The sequence below is a fragment of the Pan paniscus genome, chromosome 12, assembly GCF_029289425.2.
Source record: "Pan paniscus chromosome 12, NHGRI_mPanPan1-v2.0_pri, whole genome shotgun sequence".
Lineage (NCBI taxonomy): Eukaryota > Metazoa > Chordata > Mammalia > Primates > Hominidae > Pan > Pan paniscus.
In genome coordinates, this window is record NC_073261.2 from 98,780,985 (window position 1) to 98,801,016 (window position 20,032).

Genomic DNA, 20,032 nt, shown 5'->3' on the forward strand with positions numbered 1-20,032 from the left:
TCAGGGCTCCTGCCGAGCCAAGTCTCCTCCTCTGCCTGGGCAGCTACACGACTGGACCTCAGTGCCCACTACATGGACAAGCCTTGAAACTCATCCATCCAAACATCAGATAAACCTAAACTGAGAGACATTTCACAAAACTACACAAAGATGAAGAAGGGCTGAGGAACTGCACCAGACCGAAGGAAAGGAAAGAGACAGAACAACTAGATGCAGTGCGTGATCCCAGCTTGCATCTTGGATGGGGGGGAAATTGCTGTTAAGGACATAATTGGCAAAATTTGCATGTGGATTATATAACAGTAATATTGTATCAATGTTAAATTTCCTGAATTGGATCATTGAAACGTGGTTATGAAAAAGAATGTCCTTGGTTTGGCTTCTCTGAAGTATTTAGGGATAAAGGGACATGTCTGCAACTTCACCTCAAAATGGTTCAGAAATAAAATATAAGTACATTATTATTCCCCAAACAATTAAGCATATGGCTATTGTATGGTCCAGAAATTCCGCTCCTAGGTGTATGTCCCAGAGAAATGAAACATATGTCCACACAAAAACTTGTACGGGAATGTTCATAGCAGCATTAATCATAATAGTCAAACTACAGAAACAACCCAATGTCCATCAAGTGATGAATGGATAGCCACAATGAGATACATCCATATATTAGACTGTAATAAAGCCATAAAAACGAATGAAGGGCTGATACATACTACAAATAGACGAATCTTGAAAACATTATGCTAAGTGAAAAAAGTGAGTCACTAAAGACTACAGATTATATGACTGTGTTTATATGCAATGTCCAGAATAGACATTGTAGTCTATTCTGTCTATATAGAGACTACATATTATAGTCTATAAAGATGGAGAGTAGGTTAGTGGTTGCTTAGGGCTGAGGTGAATTGGGTTTAGGGAGGTGATAGCTAAAAGAGGTACAGGGTTTTGCTTTTTGGTTTGTTTTTCTTTTTTTGAGATAGGGTCTCACTCTGTCACCCAGGCTGGAGTGCAGTGGTGCAATCATGGCTCACTGCAGCCTCAACTTCCTGGGATCCTCCTGCCTCAGCCTCCCCAGGAGATGGGACCAAAGGCACATGCCACCACACCTGGCTAATTTATTTTTTATAAAGATAGGGTCTTGCCTTGTTGCCCAGGCTGGTCTCGAACTCCTGGGCTCAAGAAATTCCCCCCTACCTTGGCCTCCCAAGGTGCTGGGATGATTACAGGTATAAGCCACCACGCCTGGCCCAGAGTTTCTTTTTTAGGTGATGAAAATATTCTAAAATTGGCTGTGTGGTAATGGTTGCATATATGGTATATGACTTGTATCTCAACAAAGCTGTTAATAATAATAATAATATGTATTTATGTAGACAGACAAAAAGAGAAAGTGATTGATAAAGCAAATGTGGCAAAACATTAATGACTATTGAAACTGGGGAAAGGATATTCAGAAATTAATTGTACTATTCTTGTATCTGTCCTGAGTGATATGGTTTGTCCCCAACCAAATCTCATCTTGAATTGTAGTTCCCATAATCCCCACATATCATGGGAGAGACCCAGTGGGAGGCAATTTAATCATGGGGGCAGTTACCCTCATGCTGTTCTCATGATAGTGAGTGAGTTCTCACGAGATCTGATGGTTTTATAAGGGGCTTTTCCCCCTTTTGGTTGGCACTTCTCCTTGCTGCCGCCGTGTGAAGAAGGACGTGTTTGCTTCCCCTTCTGCCACGATTATAAGTTTCCTGAGGCCTCCCCAGCCATGCTGAACTGTGAGTCAATTAAACCTCTTTCCTTTATAAATTTCCTACTCTCAGGTATGTCTTCATTAGAAGCATGAGAATGGACTAATATACTGAGACTGAAATTACTTCAAAATTGTAAAAGTTTATTATTTTATTTTATTTATTTTTTGAGATGAAATCTTACTCTATTACCCAGGCTGGAGTGCAGCGGTGAGATCTCAGCTCACTGCCACCTCTGCCTCCTGGGTTCAAGTGATTCTCTTGCCTCAGCCTCCTGAATATCTGAGATTACAGGCATGCACCATGACACCCGGCTATTTTTTTTTTTTTTTGAGATGAAGTCTCACTCTTGTTCCCCAGGCTGGAGTGCAATGGCATGATCTTGGCTCACAGCAACCTCCGCCTCCCTGGTTCAAGCGATTCTCCTGCCTCAGTCTCCCGAGTAGCTGGGATTACAGGTGCCCACCATCACGCCCAGCTAATTTTTATATTTTTAGTAGAGACGGGGTTTCACCATGTTGGCCAGGCTGGTCTGGAACTCCTGACCTCAGGTGATCCGCCCACCTCGGCCTCCCAAAGTGCTGGGATTACAGGCGTGAGCCTCCGTACCTGGCCTAAAAGTTGATTTTTTAAAAAGAGAGAAATTTACCTATCTACCCACCTTCCATCTAGAGGCTGGTCATGGAAAGGTTGCAGTACAGGTTCAGAAGCATGACAATCTGGACTCCAAGCTCAACTCCACTGTTTTCTAAATTGCATTACCTTGAGTGAGTTACCTGACCGCCCTAGGCCTCAGTTTCCTAGTCTGTAAAATGGTAATGACACCAATAGTACCTACGACAGAGAACTTATAGAGGATTAGAGATAGTACATATGAAGCTGTTAAATTTTTTCATGTGGTAAGTACTCAATAAATGTTAGCTATTATTGTTCATTTGAAGCAATTTTAAGGCTGGGAGCAGTGGCTCATGCCTGTAATCCCAGTGCTTTGGGAGACTGAAGCAGGAGGATCACTGGAGGCCGGGGGTTCAAGACTGGCCTGGGCAACAAAGTGAGACACTCCCCCATCTCTACAAAAAAATTGAAAAATTAGCCAGGCATGGTGGTGTGTGCCTTAAGCCTCAGCTACACAGGAGTATCTCTTGAGCCCAGGGGTTTGAGGCTACAGTGAGTGAGTTATGATCATACGACTGCACTCCAGCCTGGGTGACAGAGTGAGACCCTGTTAAAAAACAAACAAACAAAAACAACAACAACAAAAAAACACACACACACAAACACAATTTTAAAATAATTTGTCATTTCCTTTCTTATTACAAAAGTAATACTTTTTTTTTTGAGACAGAGTCTCGTTCTGTTGCCAGGCTGGAGTGCAATGGTGTGATCCCAGCTCACTGCAACCTCTGCCTCCCGGGTTCAAGTGATTCTCCTGCCTCAGCCTCCCGAGTAGCTGAGACTACAGGCACACACCACGACACCCAGCTAATTTGTATATTTTTAGTAGAGATGGGGTTTCACCAGGTTGACCAGGATGGTCTCGATCTCCTGACCTCATGATCTGCCTGCCTTGGCTTCCCAAAGTGCTGGGATTATAGGCATAAGCCACCGTGCCTGGCCCTACAAAAGTAATATATGTTCATTATGGAAATTTTGGAAAATGCAGATATACAAACAAGGAAATAAAAATCACTGTACCCCCAAATTCTGTGAAAATTGCTGTTAACACTTTGGCATATATCCTTCTGGGCTGTGATATATTTACAGTATATGTAAGATAATTTTTAGCATATTGTATATATTATTTTATAACTTGCTTTGTGCACTGTACATGACAGACATTTACTATTTACCACATCAGGTGCTCAGCTTAGTGCTAAGGGTTCTGACATGAATAGGACAGTCACCTAGCTCTTGGGAGTGAGTGAAACCTAGAAGTAGGAGAGACTTATTAGCCAATAATTACAGGAGACAATTTGATAGAAACCACTTTGATAAAAAGAAGGGCTTGCTCAACTCAGCCTTGAGATGTTGAAATGGCTTTTCAGAGGTTGTCAGTGGGTAAAGAGATGTTTCAGACAGAGAAATGGGGAAGTCCTACCTGGGCAGAGGAAACACTGTGCAGACCAGCTGGGGCATGTTTATGGCCTGTTTCAGTAAGTGGATCATAGCAGGAGGCAGGATGGAATAGCAGCGTAGCTAGGACCAGATCCTAAGGGGCCTTAAATGGCATGCCAATATTTCTGAGTACTGTGCAGTCTTCAAGGGTTACAACAGATCACAAACCTTCCAGTGCTTCCTCTCATAACACAGTATTTAGATTCCCAGACTTTGGAGCCAGATCGGCTGAGTTCAAACCCTGTCTGTGCAACTATCAGCTGTTCAGCTGTGTGACCTTGGGCAAGTTACTTAACCTCTCTGAACCTTGATTCCTCCTGCAAACGATGGGAAAAATAATAGAACCAATCTCTCTGGGTTGCTGTAAGGATTAAATTAATTTACAGTGCATGTAACATGCTTACAGCAATGTCTGGCACACAGTAAGCACTAAGTATTTGTTGTTATTTGTCATCTACCATCACCTCAACTCTCTCTTCTAGCAGTTGAATCTTCTGTAATTTAACCCCAAGGAAGTTTAAGAGCAAGGTGGGCTGCCTAGATCCCTGGTTTGCAGGAGCGGGTTGTTTGTCAGAGCTGGAGCTGGGGAGCTTCCAGCCAAACCCTGAGACTTGGGGAGGGGTCAAGAAAGGAGCCTGCTTACCAACCACTTCTGGGGAGACCCTAACTAACATCCCGTCCCTCCTCCCCACTGTCAGGAAGGCATCCTCAGGGCTGGGACCGGGCCCATACAGCTGCCTTCTCTCTTGAGGAGAAAGCTGTGATGGAAACCCTTTTCTCTAGGGAGGAAATGGGCAGGGAATGACATTTGTGTCCCCACCAGTATGCAAATCACCTTATGAGACAAATGATTTTGCAGGAAAACACATCCTGTTTCCTCTAGAACATTTCCCTTGATGTCTGGGGGGAACTGGTTGGAATGGTCAAGGTCACAGCAAGTGTTCAGAAAGCTCCTGACCACTGGCCCCTGTCCCGGAGAAACCAGGGGGTGGTAGAGAAGGGACTAGGCTTGGCAGTCCTAGGCTTGGCAGCTGACAAGGAAACTGGCCCTGGGCACACAAGTTCCCTCGCCAGGTTTTCCCAGATGACAAGGGTGCAGGGAGGCCTGGTGGAGCAGCATCTGGGGAGCCAGGGGTCCTGGCTTCTAGGGCTAGCTCAGCCCCTCACAGGGAGGCCTGGTGGAGCAGCATCTGGGGAGCCAGGGGTCCTGGCTTCTAGGACTAGCTCAGCTCCTCACCCACAGCATGACCTTCGACAAGTCATTTCCCTCTGTAGGCCTGAGTTTCCTTATCTGTAATATGAGAGGGTTAAATGAAATCAAGTGTTTGTAACTTGGGGTACACAGATCCTTAAATCATCGATGGGCTTCAGGGGATTGCTGCCACCCCTCAAGTGTATGCAAATATACAATTGTGCATGTGTATATTTTTCTGCAGAGGTGTGCAAAACTGTCATCAGTTCACAGAGGGATCTATTATCCAGACAAAAGTTTAGGTGGTCTCTGGGCTCCCTTGAGCTGGGTGCTGGGCTGATGGAAGTTTCTCAAGGCCAAGGATATGCCTTTAACACCAGCGAGGCATAGTTCTGGCACACTGTAGAGGCTCAATGTTTGTTGAATGAATGATGTAGAGGCTCAATGTTTGTTGAATGAATGAATGACACTCATCAAATGCTGGGTCATGAGCACAGCAAAGGGCGGAGATGGATATTGGCACAGGGTCTCAGCTGTGGGAGTGAAGTGGGACAGCGAGAGGGCTAGTAAGGGGTCAGGGTTTGGAGAGAACAGGAGAGGTGTCTGAGAATGTAACCTGAATCTGCTCAGTCCAGGGGCTGTCTGGTTTGGGTTTCTAGTCACTACCAGGCGTGCACACCTCTCATTCCCCTTTGTTCTTTATAGAAGACTCGGCTAAGCCAAACCCAGCCCCAGGTTCAGCAACTAAATTGGTTTGGTTGCAGCAATTAAAATTCTCAAGCTTCTCCAACCAGAAAATCCATCGAACTTGAAGAATGTAGCCTGGTCTCCAGGGGTCACTGGAACTGGTATGGAAGTGAAAGTAAAAGCAGGGGTCAGCCTGTCTGCCTGCCAAGGATACCTCCAGCCCTAATGGGCCCCTACACCCTTCATTCAGGCGCTGCCCCCACTTGGACTTTTGGCTGAACTCTGTCACCCTCTAGTACCTTTGAGCTTTTCCTGTCCACTCATACCTTCTTCTTGGCCTACACATATGCACTGGTTTCTACACTGGTCTCTCTTGTCCTTAAAATGCCTTCACCAGTTTTTTTATGATCTGGGAAAACGCTTGTGATTTGATGATTAGGATACACACACACACACTCACACACACACACACACACAATTGTGTATCTATAGTAGTCTCAACCCCAAAATATAAAACACGTAGAAATTCATATACACAAGCATAATGTTTTGATGTTTGCGCTGTCTTAAGACCATTCTGTTTCTCCCCTTCTGTTACAAAGGAAATGTGCTCAGATGAAAGGGATTCTGAGAACTCAATAGCAGAGGAGGCACAGAGGCTAAGGGCATCTGTATGGCAGGCGAGACACCCAGGGAGGATAATTGCATGGTCCAAGACCCAGAGGCTCCTGGGCAGGTACAGGCCTGGCTAAAGGAAGCTCATGTAGTTCCCTGGGAAGGCCAAGCTTGGGAAAAATGGTTTCAGCTGGTCAGGCCCTTTGAGGTAGGACCTCAGCCCATTGGAAGGAGTAGGGGGATGGGGTGGGTACACGACCCAGCAGAATCCATTCCCTTGGAGAGGGGTAGCAAGGGCTGGGGCCAGGCCTGGGGTTGATGACTGAGCTCACTCTGCCTGGAGAACTGGGGCAGACCAGCTTTCCCCCAGGCAGAGGCCAGTACAGGGGAGGAGGATGAGAGACGGTAGGGATTCCCAGTTAGTCTCCCCAGGCCTCACCTCAGCAGGCTAGATACAGTCGGGGAAGTCAAGCATGGGGGAAATGCCTCCTCTCATTTCTCAAGGGAGAACTGGAAGCTGTTTCCCCCTTTGCACTTTTCAGTCTGGCTTCCATCTGTTTTCTGGAACCATTCTCTTTCCAGAGCCCCAGAGGCCTCCATCCAATAGCACTTGTGTTAACACTGCCAGTGCCCACTTCCTGGAACCCTCTGCATCCTTGGCCTTCCTGGCCTCAAGTTCCCTGTTGTTCTTCCCCTCGGGTCACCCCTTCTTCCTTTACTGTGCCCTTTACAAGCCCTTCCTTCCCTGCTGTGGGAACCCCCAATGCTCAGGCCTTGGGATTCTGCTCTTCCTTCTCTACGGTGGGCTCCCTTAGAAAAGTTAGCTCTCTCTAGGTTTCAACTGATGCTTCCACATCAACGACATAATGGATAGTAGAGAGACATGGTCACTGGGGAATAGATTTTTTTAAAAATAATATCCTCCACTTTGGGAGGCCGTAGGCAGATCACCTGAGTTCAGGAGTTCGAGACCAGCCTGGACAACATGGCAAAGCCCCATCTCTATTAAAAATACAAAAATTAGCCAGGCATGGTGGCATACGCCTCCCAGCTACTCAGGAGGCTGAGGCAGGAGAATTGCTTGAACCCAGGAAGCAGAGGCTGCAGTGAGCTGAGATCATGCCACTGCACTCCAGCCTGTGCAACAGAGCAAGACTCTGTCTCAAAATAATAATAATGTTAATAATAATAATAATATCCTCACTTTGCAGAGAGGAAAGGATTCAGATGAGTTAGGAGACCCACCCAAGGGTCACTCACCTTAGGCAACTCGCCCTTTTTACCACCTTCTCTTTCGTCGTGGCCCCATCCCCCACAGCGACCTATGGGGCTGTAACACACAGAAGGAAGCCCCACTTAATCAAGAGTAATTGGGCCAACTCCTCCTGCCCAACCCCATGCCATGGCCAGATCATTGTCAAGCTGTCCCAGGCGTGCGTCATGGTCACTCCCTGATCTGACTTGAACATTGGCCTTGGGAGGAAAACGGAGCTGTCAGTCTGACTTCCTCTTCCTTTCTCCCCTCTGCCTCTGCTGAGAGCATTGAGGGTGGAATCATAGTTCTCTTCATAGTCATAGTTTCCAGAATAAGGCATTTCCATAGGCAGCCGGGTGCAGTGGCTCACGCCTGTAGTCCTAGCACTTTGGGAGGCAGAGGCAGGCAGATCACCTGAGGTCAGGAGTTCCAGACCAGCCTGGCCAACGTGGCGAAACCTTGTCTCTACTAAAAATACAAAAATTAGCCAGGCATGGTGGGGCATCCTGTAATCCCAGCTACTCGGGAGGCTGAGGCAGGAGAATCACTTGAACCCAGGAAGCTGAGGTGGCAGTGAGCTGAGATTGTGCCATCGCACTCCAGCCTGGGCAACAGAGCGAGACTCCATCTCAAAAAACAAAAACAAAAACAAAAAAATCATAGGCTATAGTAGTGCTGTTGCCATTTGACCAGTGTCTATTACACTGAGCATCTACTATATACCCAGAACTTTCCTGGGTTCTAGGGATATAGCAATGAGCAGAACAAATTCTTTTTTTTTTTTTCTTTGAGGTAGAGTCTCACTCTGTCACCTAGGCTGGAGTACAGTGGTGCAGTCTCAGCTCACTGCAACCTCTACTTCCCAGGTTCAAGTGATTTTCGTGCCTCAGCCACCCAAGTAGCTGGGATTATAGCCATGCGCCACCACACACAGCTAATTTTTTTGTATTTTTTAGTACAGATGGGGTTCGCCATGTTGGCTAGGCTGGTCTCAAACTCCTGGCCTTAAATGATCCACCCACCTCAGCCTCCCAAATTGCTGGGATTGCAGGCATGAGCCATCGCACCTGGCGCAGAACAAATTTTTATCCTATGTATCGTAACAGAACTGTATTGAACGAAGTATTTCAGCCTTGGATGACACATACTTAAACCCATGAAGATGATAAAGCCCACTATTGAGAAGACTTATTGTTTTGTCTGCCCAGAACAGCACCTCCCTTCTTTGGGGGAAATCCTCCTTCACCAATTCAGCTGTAATTATGGAAGGAGCTGCCAATTATTGTGCCAATTATTGTGTATTGCTCCCGTGTTCACAGGAATGAGTGTGAAACCCAGGTTGGGCCAGTCACTGAACCCTTGGAGCCCCTTGGCCACAGTGATTGGTCTAGGAAGAGTCACATGGTCTGGGTTGAACAAATCAGAATGCCTTTCCTTCCATAGCTTTTTCCTTTAAAATTTTTAAAATTAATTTTAAATACATAAATTATACATGAATACGTTATCACTGAAAAAGTTTAAACCTGACAGTCTCCTTCAATCTCAACACCTAATCTTAGCTTCACCAGAGATAACCAAGGTAATTTAGTGAATCTAGACCTTTTTCTATGCATTTTCATACATTTAGAAATATGTTATAAACATATATAAATATATATTATTATTTCAAGGTTTTGTTTTGGTTTTGGTTTATGCTTGAGTGATACCATATTGTATCTATATACTGCAAATTACATTTTTCATTTACCAAGATGTCTTAGGGGTTTATGTCAGTACACACTTCATTCTTTTTAATAGTTTCCAGGTTTTCAGAGTATAAAATATATCATGGTTTAAAGACGGACACTTATGTTATTCCTAATTTTGCATTACAAATAATTCTTCACATAACGCCCTGGCCTGTGTTTCCTTGTGCACACACATGAGAGTTACTGGTCTGGATTTTGAGACATGGCATCATGAGATCCATGGTAACCACATTTCAAATTATAATAGATACTGCCAAATTTCCCTCCAAAGGGACTGGGACAATTTATGTTCCCTCCAATAGTGTATCACAGCATTAGGGTCTCCATTTTCCATTCCTTCATCAGTACTGGAAAAGAACAAAGTGTAACATTTTTGAACTGTGACGACTGCACACTGGTATGCTGCTGTTTGCTGTCCTCTAGCCGGAGCTGATGTGGAAGAGTGCTTTCCTCTCTGGCCATGGGGCTGTGAGGATGGGCACACAGAGCCTCACAGCCTTGAGAGCAGGTGGATAAATCAACATCCTGAGAGGAGGGGACGTCCCAAGGATGTCCACTCCTTGAAGCCATTTGTTTCATCCCTGTCTCCACAGTAGTTTATGTAAGCCAACACCTTCATCTTTGGGGCTCAAGCTAATTAGAATTTTGTTTCTGTTACTTTCAGCCACAAGACTGAACTCATGATTAAAATGTATAAATGACCATTGTTTCTCTCATCCCTGGCCCTGAGATCACAAAGTTTACGCTGATTATTCTCTCTTATTGTTCTATTTCTCCTCTCCTCCTCATTCTTTACTTTCCTCATGCCCACATTCCTCTCCCCAGGCACCATATTCAGGGGGTTCAGATCACCTGTGGGGTCCTTTTCAGAGAGGGCAGAGGACAGCAGGAAACAAAGCCCCTGGGAACAGGAGACGGGAGGGGCATGGGCCTGATTCCCCTGTGGAATCTTTCCCGAGTGAACACAGGCACTCTTAGTTTCTGTGCCTAGGCCTTAGGCCAGTGTCTCTGTTTTAACAGAAAAAAAAAAAAAAAAAAAGAAAGAAAGAAAAAGGAAAAGAGTAAAAAAGCAAAAACTAAAAGACACAGTGGAAGAATCTGCCCTCCCTTTTTGTTTTGAATTATCATACCCCCCAGCACTGAGTGAAAACTCATTTTGTTAAAAATTGACATAGCAGTTGCAGCTTCTTAGACACAGACACAACATAAACACATAAACACAGGCTGTCAGTGTTCTTTTGATGGTAGTATGTGTTTATTGTTTTATTTTATTAATAAAAGAGTGAGAACAGGGTACTAAATTATACCCAATCCAAAATAAAAGGAGAGCAGCTCAATATTTACTCCCATAATGACACCAGGTCACCCATTTGTAGGACGCTGGGGCCTGGTTCAGAGCAAGATGCTGTCTCCAGTTGCCATGACCCGAGGTGCTAGAGAGTTCTGAGTGTAACCCTTCTCAGATATGAGCTCATCTCACCCTGGAATAATTCTGAGAAGTAGGAATGGCATAGGGACAACATCCCCATTTCAGAAAGGAGGGGCCCTGGGGAAAGAGGCTGTGTCCTTCAGGGCCAAACAGTGACACAGGAATGGGACAAAAGCCTCCCCTCCCAAGACTAAATGTCTGTGAGAAAACTGCTGGAGAAAGGCTAGCCAGGCAGGGAGCCTGGGTGCAGGAGGTGGAGGGAGGGCGGTGAGCCCCCAGCTTGGCTGCATGTCAGGAGAGCTGGGAGAAGGGTCATGTACCCTGACATTCACAGAGGGGGTGGCACAAGAGGAGCAGCTGCAGCCTCTCATTATGACCCAGTAAATCTTCAGTAAAACCCTCTGCCCCGCCGTGTTTGGTGGGGAAAAACCATTTTCTGGAAGCTGCTAAGGGGGCTGAATTTTGCATTACATTGCCTGGGGTCAAAAGAATCAACTCACAAATGAGCTGACTCACAAGCGAGTTGTCTATGAGACACCTGTATGCATATATTTGCTTTATTCACTGCTGTATCCCTGATGTCTACAACAGTGTCTGGCACACAGTGGATGCTCAGAAAATATTTGTGGAATAAACACATAGAACTCTTTACATCTGCAGTCTCTGCCACACCCACCTCTGTGTCTCCCTTCTCCAAAGTCTGGCTTAACATTCACAGAGACTCTGGTGTGGCTGACCCACTCCGTGGCCAGCACTAAAGCCTTGGTTCCCTCCAGGGAACTGAGAGGTCCCTGAGCTTCTGGAGCCGCCTTCTCGGTTATTGCAGGTTTCCTCCCCACCCAGAGTATGTGCAGCGCCCTTACCTGCTGCCCCAGCAGGTTCTCATCAGGACTCCACAGCCCACTCCCTGTGTGGGCCGGGGTAGAGAGAGGAAGCTCTCCCAGCGCCACAGTGGGAGCTGCCAGCCTTGTCTTTTGCCTGTGGCCAGGGCAGGACTGTGGACTTTTCATCCCAGTTCTTCAAGCAAGGCTCCAGGTTCGCCCCCTACTGTGAAAGTGGAGGAACTTCATCTGGAGCACAACTCCCGGGCTCCTTGGAGTTCAGCATCCTTGATCACTTTTCTCTGAGCTAGGGTTGAAGCCCCAACGTTCACTTGGGTTAGGATATGTGACTACGAGCAAAGCTTCACCTCTCTCAGCCTCAGTTCACTCATCATAAAGGGGGTAGGAAACAGCTGAAAACTGTTCACCTGACAACAATATGGTGAGGATTAAATAAGGGCAGATGGCCGGACGTGGTGGCTCACACCTGTAATCTCAGCACTTTGGGAGGCAGAGGCGGGCAGATCACTTGAGGTCAGGAGTTCAAGACCAGCCTGGTCAACAGGGTGAAACCCTGCCTCTACCAAAATACAAAAATTAGCCAGGCGTGGTGGCGGACACCTGTAATCCCTGCTACTTGGGAGGCTGAGGCAGGAGAATTACTTGAACCTGGGATGCAGAGGTTGAAGGGGGCTAAGATCATGCCACTGCACTCCAGTCTGGGCAACAGAGTGAGACCCCATCTCCAAAATAATAATAATAATAATAATAATAATAATAATAATAAAACAAAAATTAGCTGGGCACGGTGGCTCAGACCTGTAATCCCAGCACTTTGAGAGGCTGAGGCGGGTAGATCACTTGAGACCAGGAGTTCAAGACCAGCCTGGCCAACATGGTGAAGCCCTATCTCTACTAAAAATACAAAAATTAGCCGGGCATGGTGGTGCACACCTGTAATCCCAGCTATTTGGGAGGCTGAGGCAGGAGAATCATTTGAACCCAGGAAGTGGAGGTTGCAGTGAGCTGAGATCATGCCACTGCACTCCAGCCTGGGTGACAGAGTGAGACTCCTTCTCAAAACAACAGCAACAACAAGAAAAAACTACAAATGAGGGCAGACATGTGACAGTTTCTTGCCTTTGTCAGGCTCTGCAAAGCTGTGGGGCTACTGTTTCCTAACAGTAGGCCACTGAACAAACAACAAATATCCACACCTTCGTTGCCTAGACCCAAGGCAGAGCAGGTGCCTTTTCCTCCATACCCCTTAGCCCAGGCTGCCCTGGGTAAGCTCTTGCTGACTGAGGGCTGCAGGCTCCTGGGCTATCTAAAGGGCCTGGACATGACACCCTGGCAGATGCTGCTGGCTACAGAAGGGGAGCCCTGGTCCCCTCCATTCTTGGGTCACATGATCAGAGGCAGCAGCTATTCATCTATCCAGGTGGGGAGCCATTGGCATGTGGAAGGCCACAGAAACTCAGGTTAGACGTCTGCTGGGCTGAGACAGAAGCTGGAAGGCCATCAGGGACAGAGCTTGTCTCCCCACACAACCCTGAGCCCCACACAAGGACCCAGGGCAAGTGTGGGGTAAGAGGCTGTTTCTCACTGTGGTCTCAAAGGAAAATCCCCAAGGCCCTGGTGTGCAGGAGTAGTGAGGCACCCCTTGTGGGTTGCCAAATTTAGCAAATAAAAATACAAGACAGACATGCCACTTAGATGTGAATTTCAGATAAGCATCAAGTACTTTTAAAATATAAATATGTCCCATGGAATATTTGAGATATACTTATACCAAACATTATTTGTAATTTATCTGAAATTCAAGTTTAACTGGACATCTCATATTTTATCTGGAAACCCTCCAGACCCTCCAGGGCCAAAAGGGCTCGGGGGACCCAGCCCCTTCCCACAGCCCGCAGCCACACCCCACTGGAGGTTCTGGGCACTCTCGCAAAAGGACGCTTCCTGCTGCAGGTGGTGCCAGGTGGTGACCCCAGCAGCCCAGAATGGGTGGAAAGAGGAAAGGGAACGCGGCAGAGGGAAAAGCCAGCAGTTCCCTTAGATTTCACCCTTGAGTGTCTGTGAGGTGAGTCACCTGTCACCTTCACAGGGCCTTGTCCGCATCAAAGGAGGTCATGGTGGCGAAGTGCTTTCACATTACAAATGCCCTTCCCCTGCGCGGGGTGTTGTGGCAGGGCCTGCCTGGCCTTTGCTCAGCTCTTAAGGGTTGGCATCCCTGGTGACCCTCCCTTTTCCCTGAGTCATCTCACCCACTGCCTGGCTCCAGTCACATCTATAAGTGGATGGCAACCCACTTAGCACTCCGTCCCCCTTTACAGTAGAATAAATATACACCACTTCTTCAGGGGAAACAGCCTCAGACCCCTATTTTCATGTGCCTACTGGACACCCTCCCAGGAGTCTTTCTGTCCCTGTCCCACCCCCTCTACCACTGCCCACAGGCGGACTCTGCCAGCTCTTCTCTGAATAACAGAGGCAGCCCCCAGCTTGCCCTGCCCCAGTTCCCTGCCCACATCACACCCAGGGGTAGGTTTCTAAAATCCAGTCTGACCATGGCGTTCCACTGCATAAGACCCTTCCATGGCTTCCTCTTGGTCTTGGGATAAAGTCAAAAGACCTTATCTGTCTTCTGCTCTCATACAGACATATTTCTTGTCATGTCACCAACTGGCCAGTGCTGTCCCTATTCTCCAGCCCACTGTCCCACTAAATGCCCCCAGCCCACTGTTCCACTGTCCCTGCCCAGCCTGCCCTTCCCAACATTCCATGTCCCCTCAATGCCTTTCACTTCCTTTCCTTTACTAGTGAAAGAATTAGTGGAGCTCCCACGTCCATCCCCGAAGAATGGGGATATTCACCTTCCTACCAGGCTTCCTAGGGTCTGGGAGAGAATCAAATGAGAAAGGGGATGTAAAACTATTTTGTAAACTGAAAAAGGTTTCTAAGAGATGAAGAAGAATAAAATGACCAATGGTCTGGGAGAGCCTTGTAAACTTCCTTATCAGCTGACCTCAGAGGCCCACAAGAAGCACAGGGGACAACCATGTGAGGGGACTGGGGAAACTGTGGCATTTGAGCCGGGAAGCGTGATTGGGGGGTAATGCTTTGGGTTGGGATGGAGAGCGTCATTCATTACTGGAGCAGCCATAACCTACTTGTGAAGTCTGTGTCTGCACGAGAACCCCTAGGGAGACAGGGGTGGTGACGAGGGGGTGCAGGATGGTGGGGCTTCGGCCCCTTCCTTCCAGCTTAGCCAGGTGAGTCATCCGGAGGTACCGGCCCAAATCTCACCTCCTCCACTTGAGGCTGAGCAGAAATGGTCCAGAGGATGTGCCCAGAGGATGGAGACAGCAATACAGTGAATGAGTCATAGAGCTGAGTCAGAGCCCACTCAGCCCCTTTCAGGGCTCTGACGAAGGCTGTGCCAGCACAGCGGCGTTCTTCCAGCCTTGCCCCTTCCCTGCACACACACACACACACCTACAGACCAGTGACCTTACAACATGCTTCTGATTGCTAGCCTTACTTACTTCACAGGTTCAGTGAAATCCTACTGAGTCTCCCATGTAACAGGCTTTCTTTATGCTCACACTCATTCATTCATTCATTCATTCATTCACTGTTCAGGTACTGGAATAAAAACCCAGTCCTTGCCTTCAAAGAGCTCTCCAGCCAGCAAAGGAAACACAGTCTCCAACCATGCCTTGTCACTGCAGAGGGAGCAAGGCATGGCCATGGGAGAGCCTCACACACCATCAGTATCCGGGCTGATAGAGGGGGGAATGAGGGACACAACCCCTCATAGTGGGATGGGTCAAGAAATCACTGCTCTAAACATCTGGTCCCAGGACTCCCAAGCCTGGTACCCTCTACTTCCCACTGGAAACATCAAGCCTAAAGGTGCATCTACACAGATTCAAACAACATTGTTTCCTTTTTCTTCCAATTAATGTGGCTACTTTGACATATGTAGGAATAGCCTAAGCTAATGGTCACAGAACAGGTTCCGGTCTGATCTGTTTTCAATGTGAAGACTGAATTTTGGCTTTGAATCAGCAGCAGAGCCACCGGATTATATAAGAAAATTTGCAATATCAAAACTGGGATAACTTCGAAGTTATCTAATTCCAGGCTCAGTGCTTCGTTTCTTAGGAGTAGAAACTCAAATCCAGAGAGGAAAAATGAAGCAGAGTCTTCTGATAATTTCCATCTATTTTCTAGTCCTTAAGTAAATATAATTTTTACTACAAAAATAAACCACATTAGAGGCCGGGTATGGTGGCTCACACCTGTAATCCCAGCACTTTGGGAGGCCGAGTGGGCAGATCACGAGGTCAGGAGTTCGAGACCAGCCTGGCCAAGATGGTGAACTCCTGTCTCTACTAAAAATACAAAAAATTAGCTGGGCGTGGTTGCGGGTGCCTGTAATCCCAGCTACTCGGGAGGCTGAGGCAGGAGAATCACTTGAACCCGGGAGGCGGAGGTTGCAGTGAGCCGAGATCGCACCACTGCACTCCAGCCTGGGCGACAGAGTGAGACTCTGTCCCAAAAATAAAAATAAATAAATAAATAAATAAACAAACAAGTAAACAAATAAACAAACCACATTGGAGAATAAAAAAGAAAAACAGCCGGGCGCTATGGCTCATGCCTGTAATCCCAGCACTTTGGGAGGCCAAGGCAGGCGGATCACCTGAGGTCAGGAGTTCAAGACCAGACTGGCCAACATGGTGAAACCCCATCTCTACTAAAAATACAAAAATTAGCTGGGTGTGGTGGCATGCACCTGTAGTCCAAGCTACTCAGGAGGCTAAGGCAGCTGAATCTCTTAAACCCAGGAGGTGGAGGTTGCAGTGAGCTGATATTGCACCAATGCACTCCAGTCTGGGTGACAGAGCAAGACTCTGTCTCAGAAAAAAAAAAGAAAAACCACATTAATCTCCATATACTAACATAACCATTGATATCATTTTGCTACTATTCCTTTACAATTTCTGTTCACACAGCTGTAATCATACAATATATATAATTTTGTATATTACTTTTTAAATTTGACTTTATGTTCTAAGAACTTCCACCACATTTTTGCACTTTGTAACCATCATTTTAATCACTATATAATATTCCAGCAAGGAAATGTTCTTAATTTTTTTCATGACTTACTTAACCATTTCCTTATTGGAGGACATCTAAGCGATGCCCCAAATATGGCTATCATAATGCTAAATATTGCTGTTTTCATTTATTTATTTCCCTGGGGTAGAGAGACTTCCATAAATGGAATTGCTATGAAGTAAAAGGTGGGAACATTTTAAAGTCTCTTGGTACATGTTAACAAATTGCCTTAAGACTATACTAATTAAGCTGAGTACAGTGGCTCACGCCTGTAATCCCAGCACTTTGGGAGGCCAAGGTGGGCAGATCGCTTGAGATCAGGAGTTTGAGACCATCCTGGCCAACATGGTGAAACCCTGTCTCTATTAAAAATACAAAAATTAGGTGACATGTGCCTGTAATCCCAGCTACTCGGGAGGCTGAGGCAGGAGAATTGCTTGAACCCAGGACGGGGAGGTTGCAGTGAGTCAAGATCACACCACTGCAGTCCAACCTGGGCAACAGTATATGATGGCTTTAAATAGAACAATAACTTCTCCATTTCAACATGTGACCAAAATGTTTATACCTTCTGACCCACCAATTCCATCGCTAGAATTCTGGAAATAATCATCAGGTGTGCCCTGCCATGTCAGGATATCCACTGAAGAATATGATGGTATGATATCAGGTATCTTAAAATGTACATATGTATTAAAGTCTATGAAGAGGGGGCTTATCGGAGAAAGACTTCTATATTTTACTATATATACTTCTGTGTTGTTTTCATCTTTCACAATGAACACCTATTACTTTTATAGTTTGCCAAATGACAAAGATATTTCCATTTTGGAGACAAACACAGAAACCAGCACACCAATTTTCGTTTGCAGTGAACATGCTGGTTAAGTGCATCAGAATCTCAGCTGTAAACCTTACATGACCCTGAGTTTTCTGTCAAATGCTGATGATATCAATGTCATAGGGTTATTATGTCACTTAAGTGAAATAATTCCTGGAAAATACTTAGCACAAAGCCTTGCATTTAGTAAGTATTCATGAATATTAGCTATATTATTATTTTATTCTGACATTTCTTTTAGTCTGTGGAGGCCTCTACTCCCCTACTCACAATCTCAGCCACTATTTCCTACTGCTTATCCCAATAACAAGTGGCCTTTCCAAGCCTGCGTGATGCCACATCAGCCACACACCTCTCCTTATCATTCTGTTTGGCAAGTCATAAGCTGTTAGCCCCAGGGCAACACAGAGGCAGGAGGCAGGAGGGAAGGAGTGCAGCACATATGTGCGTGGGCAGGGCCCTGGAGCACGAACCAATGCGATGAGGACGCACAGCACTGGGAACTGGCAAAAATGAGCGAGACGGTTTTCAGGAGAGCAACAGCTGGCAGGGGAAACACCCAGAGAAGTAAAAATAAGAATATCAGATTTTTAAAAACTGAAAATCTCCAAGCACCTGTAATGCTTCATGCTTACTTTCAGAAAAAAACAAAAACAAACAAACAAAAAACAAAGACGAAACTCACTTTTTAGAAAGAAAAGCCGGGTGGAAGAGCACTAAGCTGAGAGGCAGTGGCTGGTTAGGGGTAAGAGCCGGGACGCTGCAGTTCGGGTCTGGGTCTGGATTCTGGCTTTTCCACACGCTGGCTCTGTGAACACTGCCAAGCTGATTCATCTTTTGGGTCTCAGTTTTGTCATCTGTAATATGGGGATGATAACAGTGCCTAGCTTACGGAGCTGTGAGGCTTGAAGGAGCTAATATGCACATATACACGCTCTGTAAGGGCCGCCCCTTATCATTTAAGTACATGCCTGTTTGCCCTTGACGGGGCTGTGTAGCAGAGCGCCCAGCTGGACGAATCTCCCAGCCAGTTGGGGAGCCCCTCTGAGGGTCATTCCTGCGGATGTGGCCGTCGGGAGGACCAGCCCGTTTGCAGACCAAGCTTTTGCTTCCTCTCATCCCTCCTGAGGAAGACCCTGGGAAAGGAATGCTCTTCCTGCGGGCCCTTCCTCAGACACCAGGCAAACGGGTGAAGGTGCAGAGGTCGGCGGTGAGGAGGGGCCCCTGCGGTCTGCCAGGGTGAGGCTGACCTCCAGGGCTGCAGCTGCTCGGGGGGCCTTTGGCCGGGTTGCCCCCAGGAAGGCAGTGAGGGCTCCCAGGCAGCTTACTGTGTGGGGCCGACCCCAGCAGAGGAGCAGGGCCTGGTCAGGGGCTGGAATGGGAGAAAACAGAGGGGCCCTTGGGGAGGAAGGGGCCCAAGGAGGGAGGCAGTAGGGTAAGTAGGGGGCTGTGAGGAGGCAGGGGCAGGAGGCTGTAGGAGAGGTAGGAGACTAAAGGCAGGGGGAGGGGGGCTGAGGAGAAAGAGGGCCTACAAGCAGGGGGAGAGGAGAGGTGGGAATGTGGGGAAGAGGAGGAAGGAGGACTGAGGGTAGGGGGTGGGGACACGGGAGGGGTGTAGGAGGAAAGGGGGTGAAGGTGAGATAAAGGGGAGGGGAGGAAAGGAAGGGGGCAGGGAGGGAGCAGAGAGGGGTGGAAGGGGCAGGAGCCCAGGTATGTGGGGCGTGGGCAGGGGGAGGGAGGGGGGAGGTGAGGGAGTGTGGGAGAGGAGTGGATCCGGGAGGACCAGCCCAGGTGTCGGGGGAGCGGGTCGGGGTGGGGGGAGGTGGGGGGCGTAGGGGAGGGAAAGAGAGGAAGAGAGAAGGGGTGTGGGGAGGGGGGAGGGGGCGGAGGGAGGGTGCCCTGCTCTCAGCCTCCTCCTGCCCCGGGCCGCCCCGGCCTCTGGGCCCCTCTGGCCGGGCGCCACCCACGCGCCTCCGATGCAGCGTCAGGCAGCCGCTGGGGAGGACGCGGCGGGAGCCTCAGATGCCACCTACTCCCCGGCCTCTCTCCCAGTTGATGCTTCTATTTTAGGCAGCACATTATTTCCTGCTGTGATTTTTTCAGCCTTCTAATTTGGGCTCTGAGGTAAGCCGTGACATCCGCCGCGCGCCCGCAGCCGCCTCCCGGCCCGGCGGCGGCGCGATCCTGCCCGAGCCCCGCGCCCTCCGGCCGCGCCTGCGTCTTCACGGAGCCACTCGGCCAGGCCTGCCCCCCAAACAGGCTCCCGGGAGGAGGGCTTCTCCCCCGTGCAGGGTGAAAGAGTCCAGCACGAGGGATTTCTAGGCAAAGATTTAGAAAAAGTGACGGGGACGGAGATACATTGCACCATGGTGTCCCCGGTCCGGGCAGGGGACTGCAGATGCTTCCATATCGGAGGTTTAACACGTTTTTTTTCTGGACACG

General features: G+C 47.8%; 1 protein-coding gene across 3 annotated transcripts in view; it reads right to left on the reverse strand.

Annotated features, from left to right (window-relative positions):
• LOC130541239 (uncharacterized) overlaps positions 1-19,174 on the reverse strand; it is a 37,325-nt gene extending 18,151 nt beyond the window's left edge. Inside the window, exons 1-2 of one of the 3 annotated variants that reach the window (XM_057301325.2) lie at positions 18,562-19,174; positions 18,276-18,447 (exon numbers count right to left, since the gene is read on the reverse strand). In XM_057301325.2, the coding sequence (XP_057157308.1) occupies positions 18,276-18,447; positions 18,562-18,709 (320 nt within the window). In that variant the 5' untranslated portion in view covers positions 18,710-19,174. Of the gene's footprint in view, positions 1-11,655; positions 11,766-18,275; positions 18,448-18,561 lie in introns of those variants that run through there. The other 2 variants (XR_008955281.2, XR_008955282.1) reach the window with 2 other exon arrangements.
• Between the last annotated feature and the right edge of the window lie 858 nt (positions 19,175-20,032).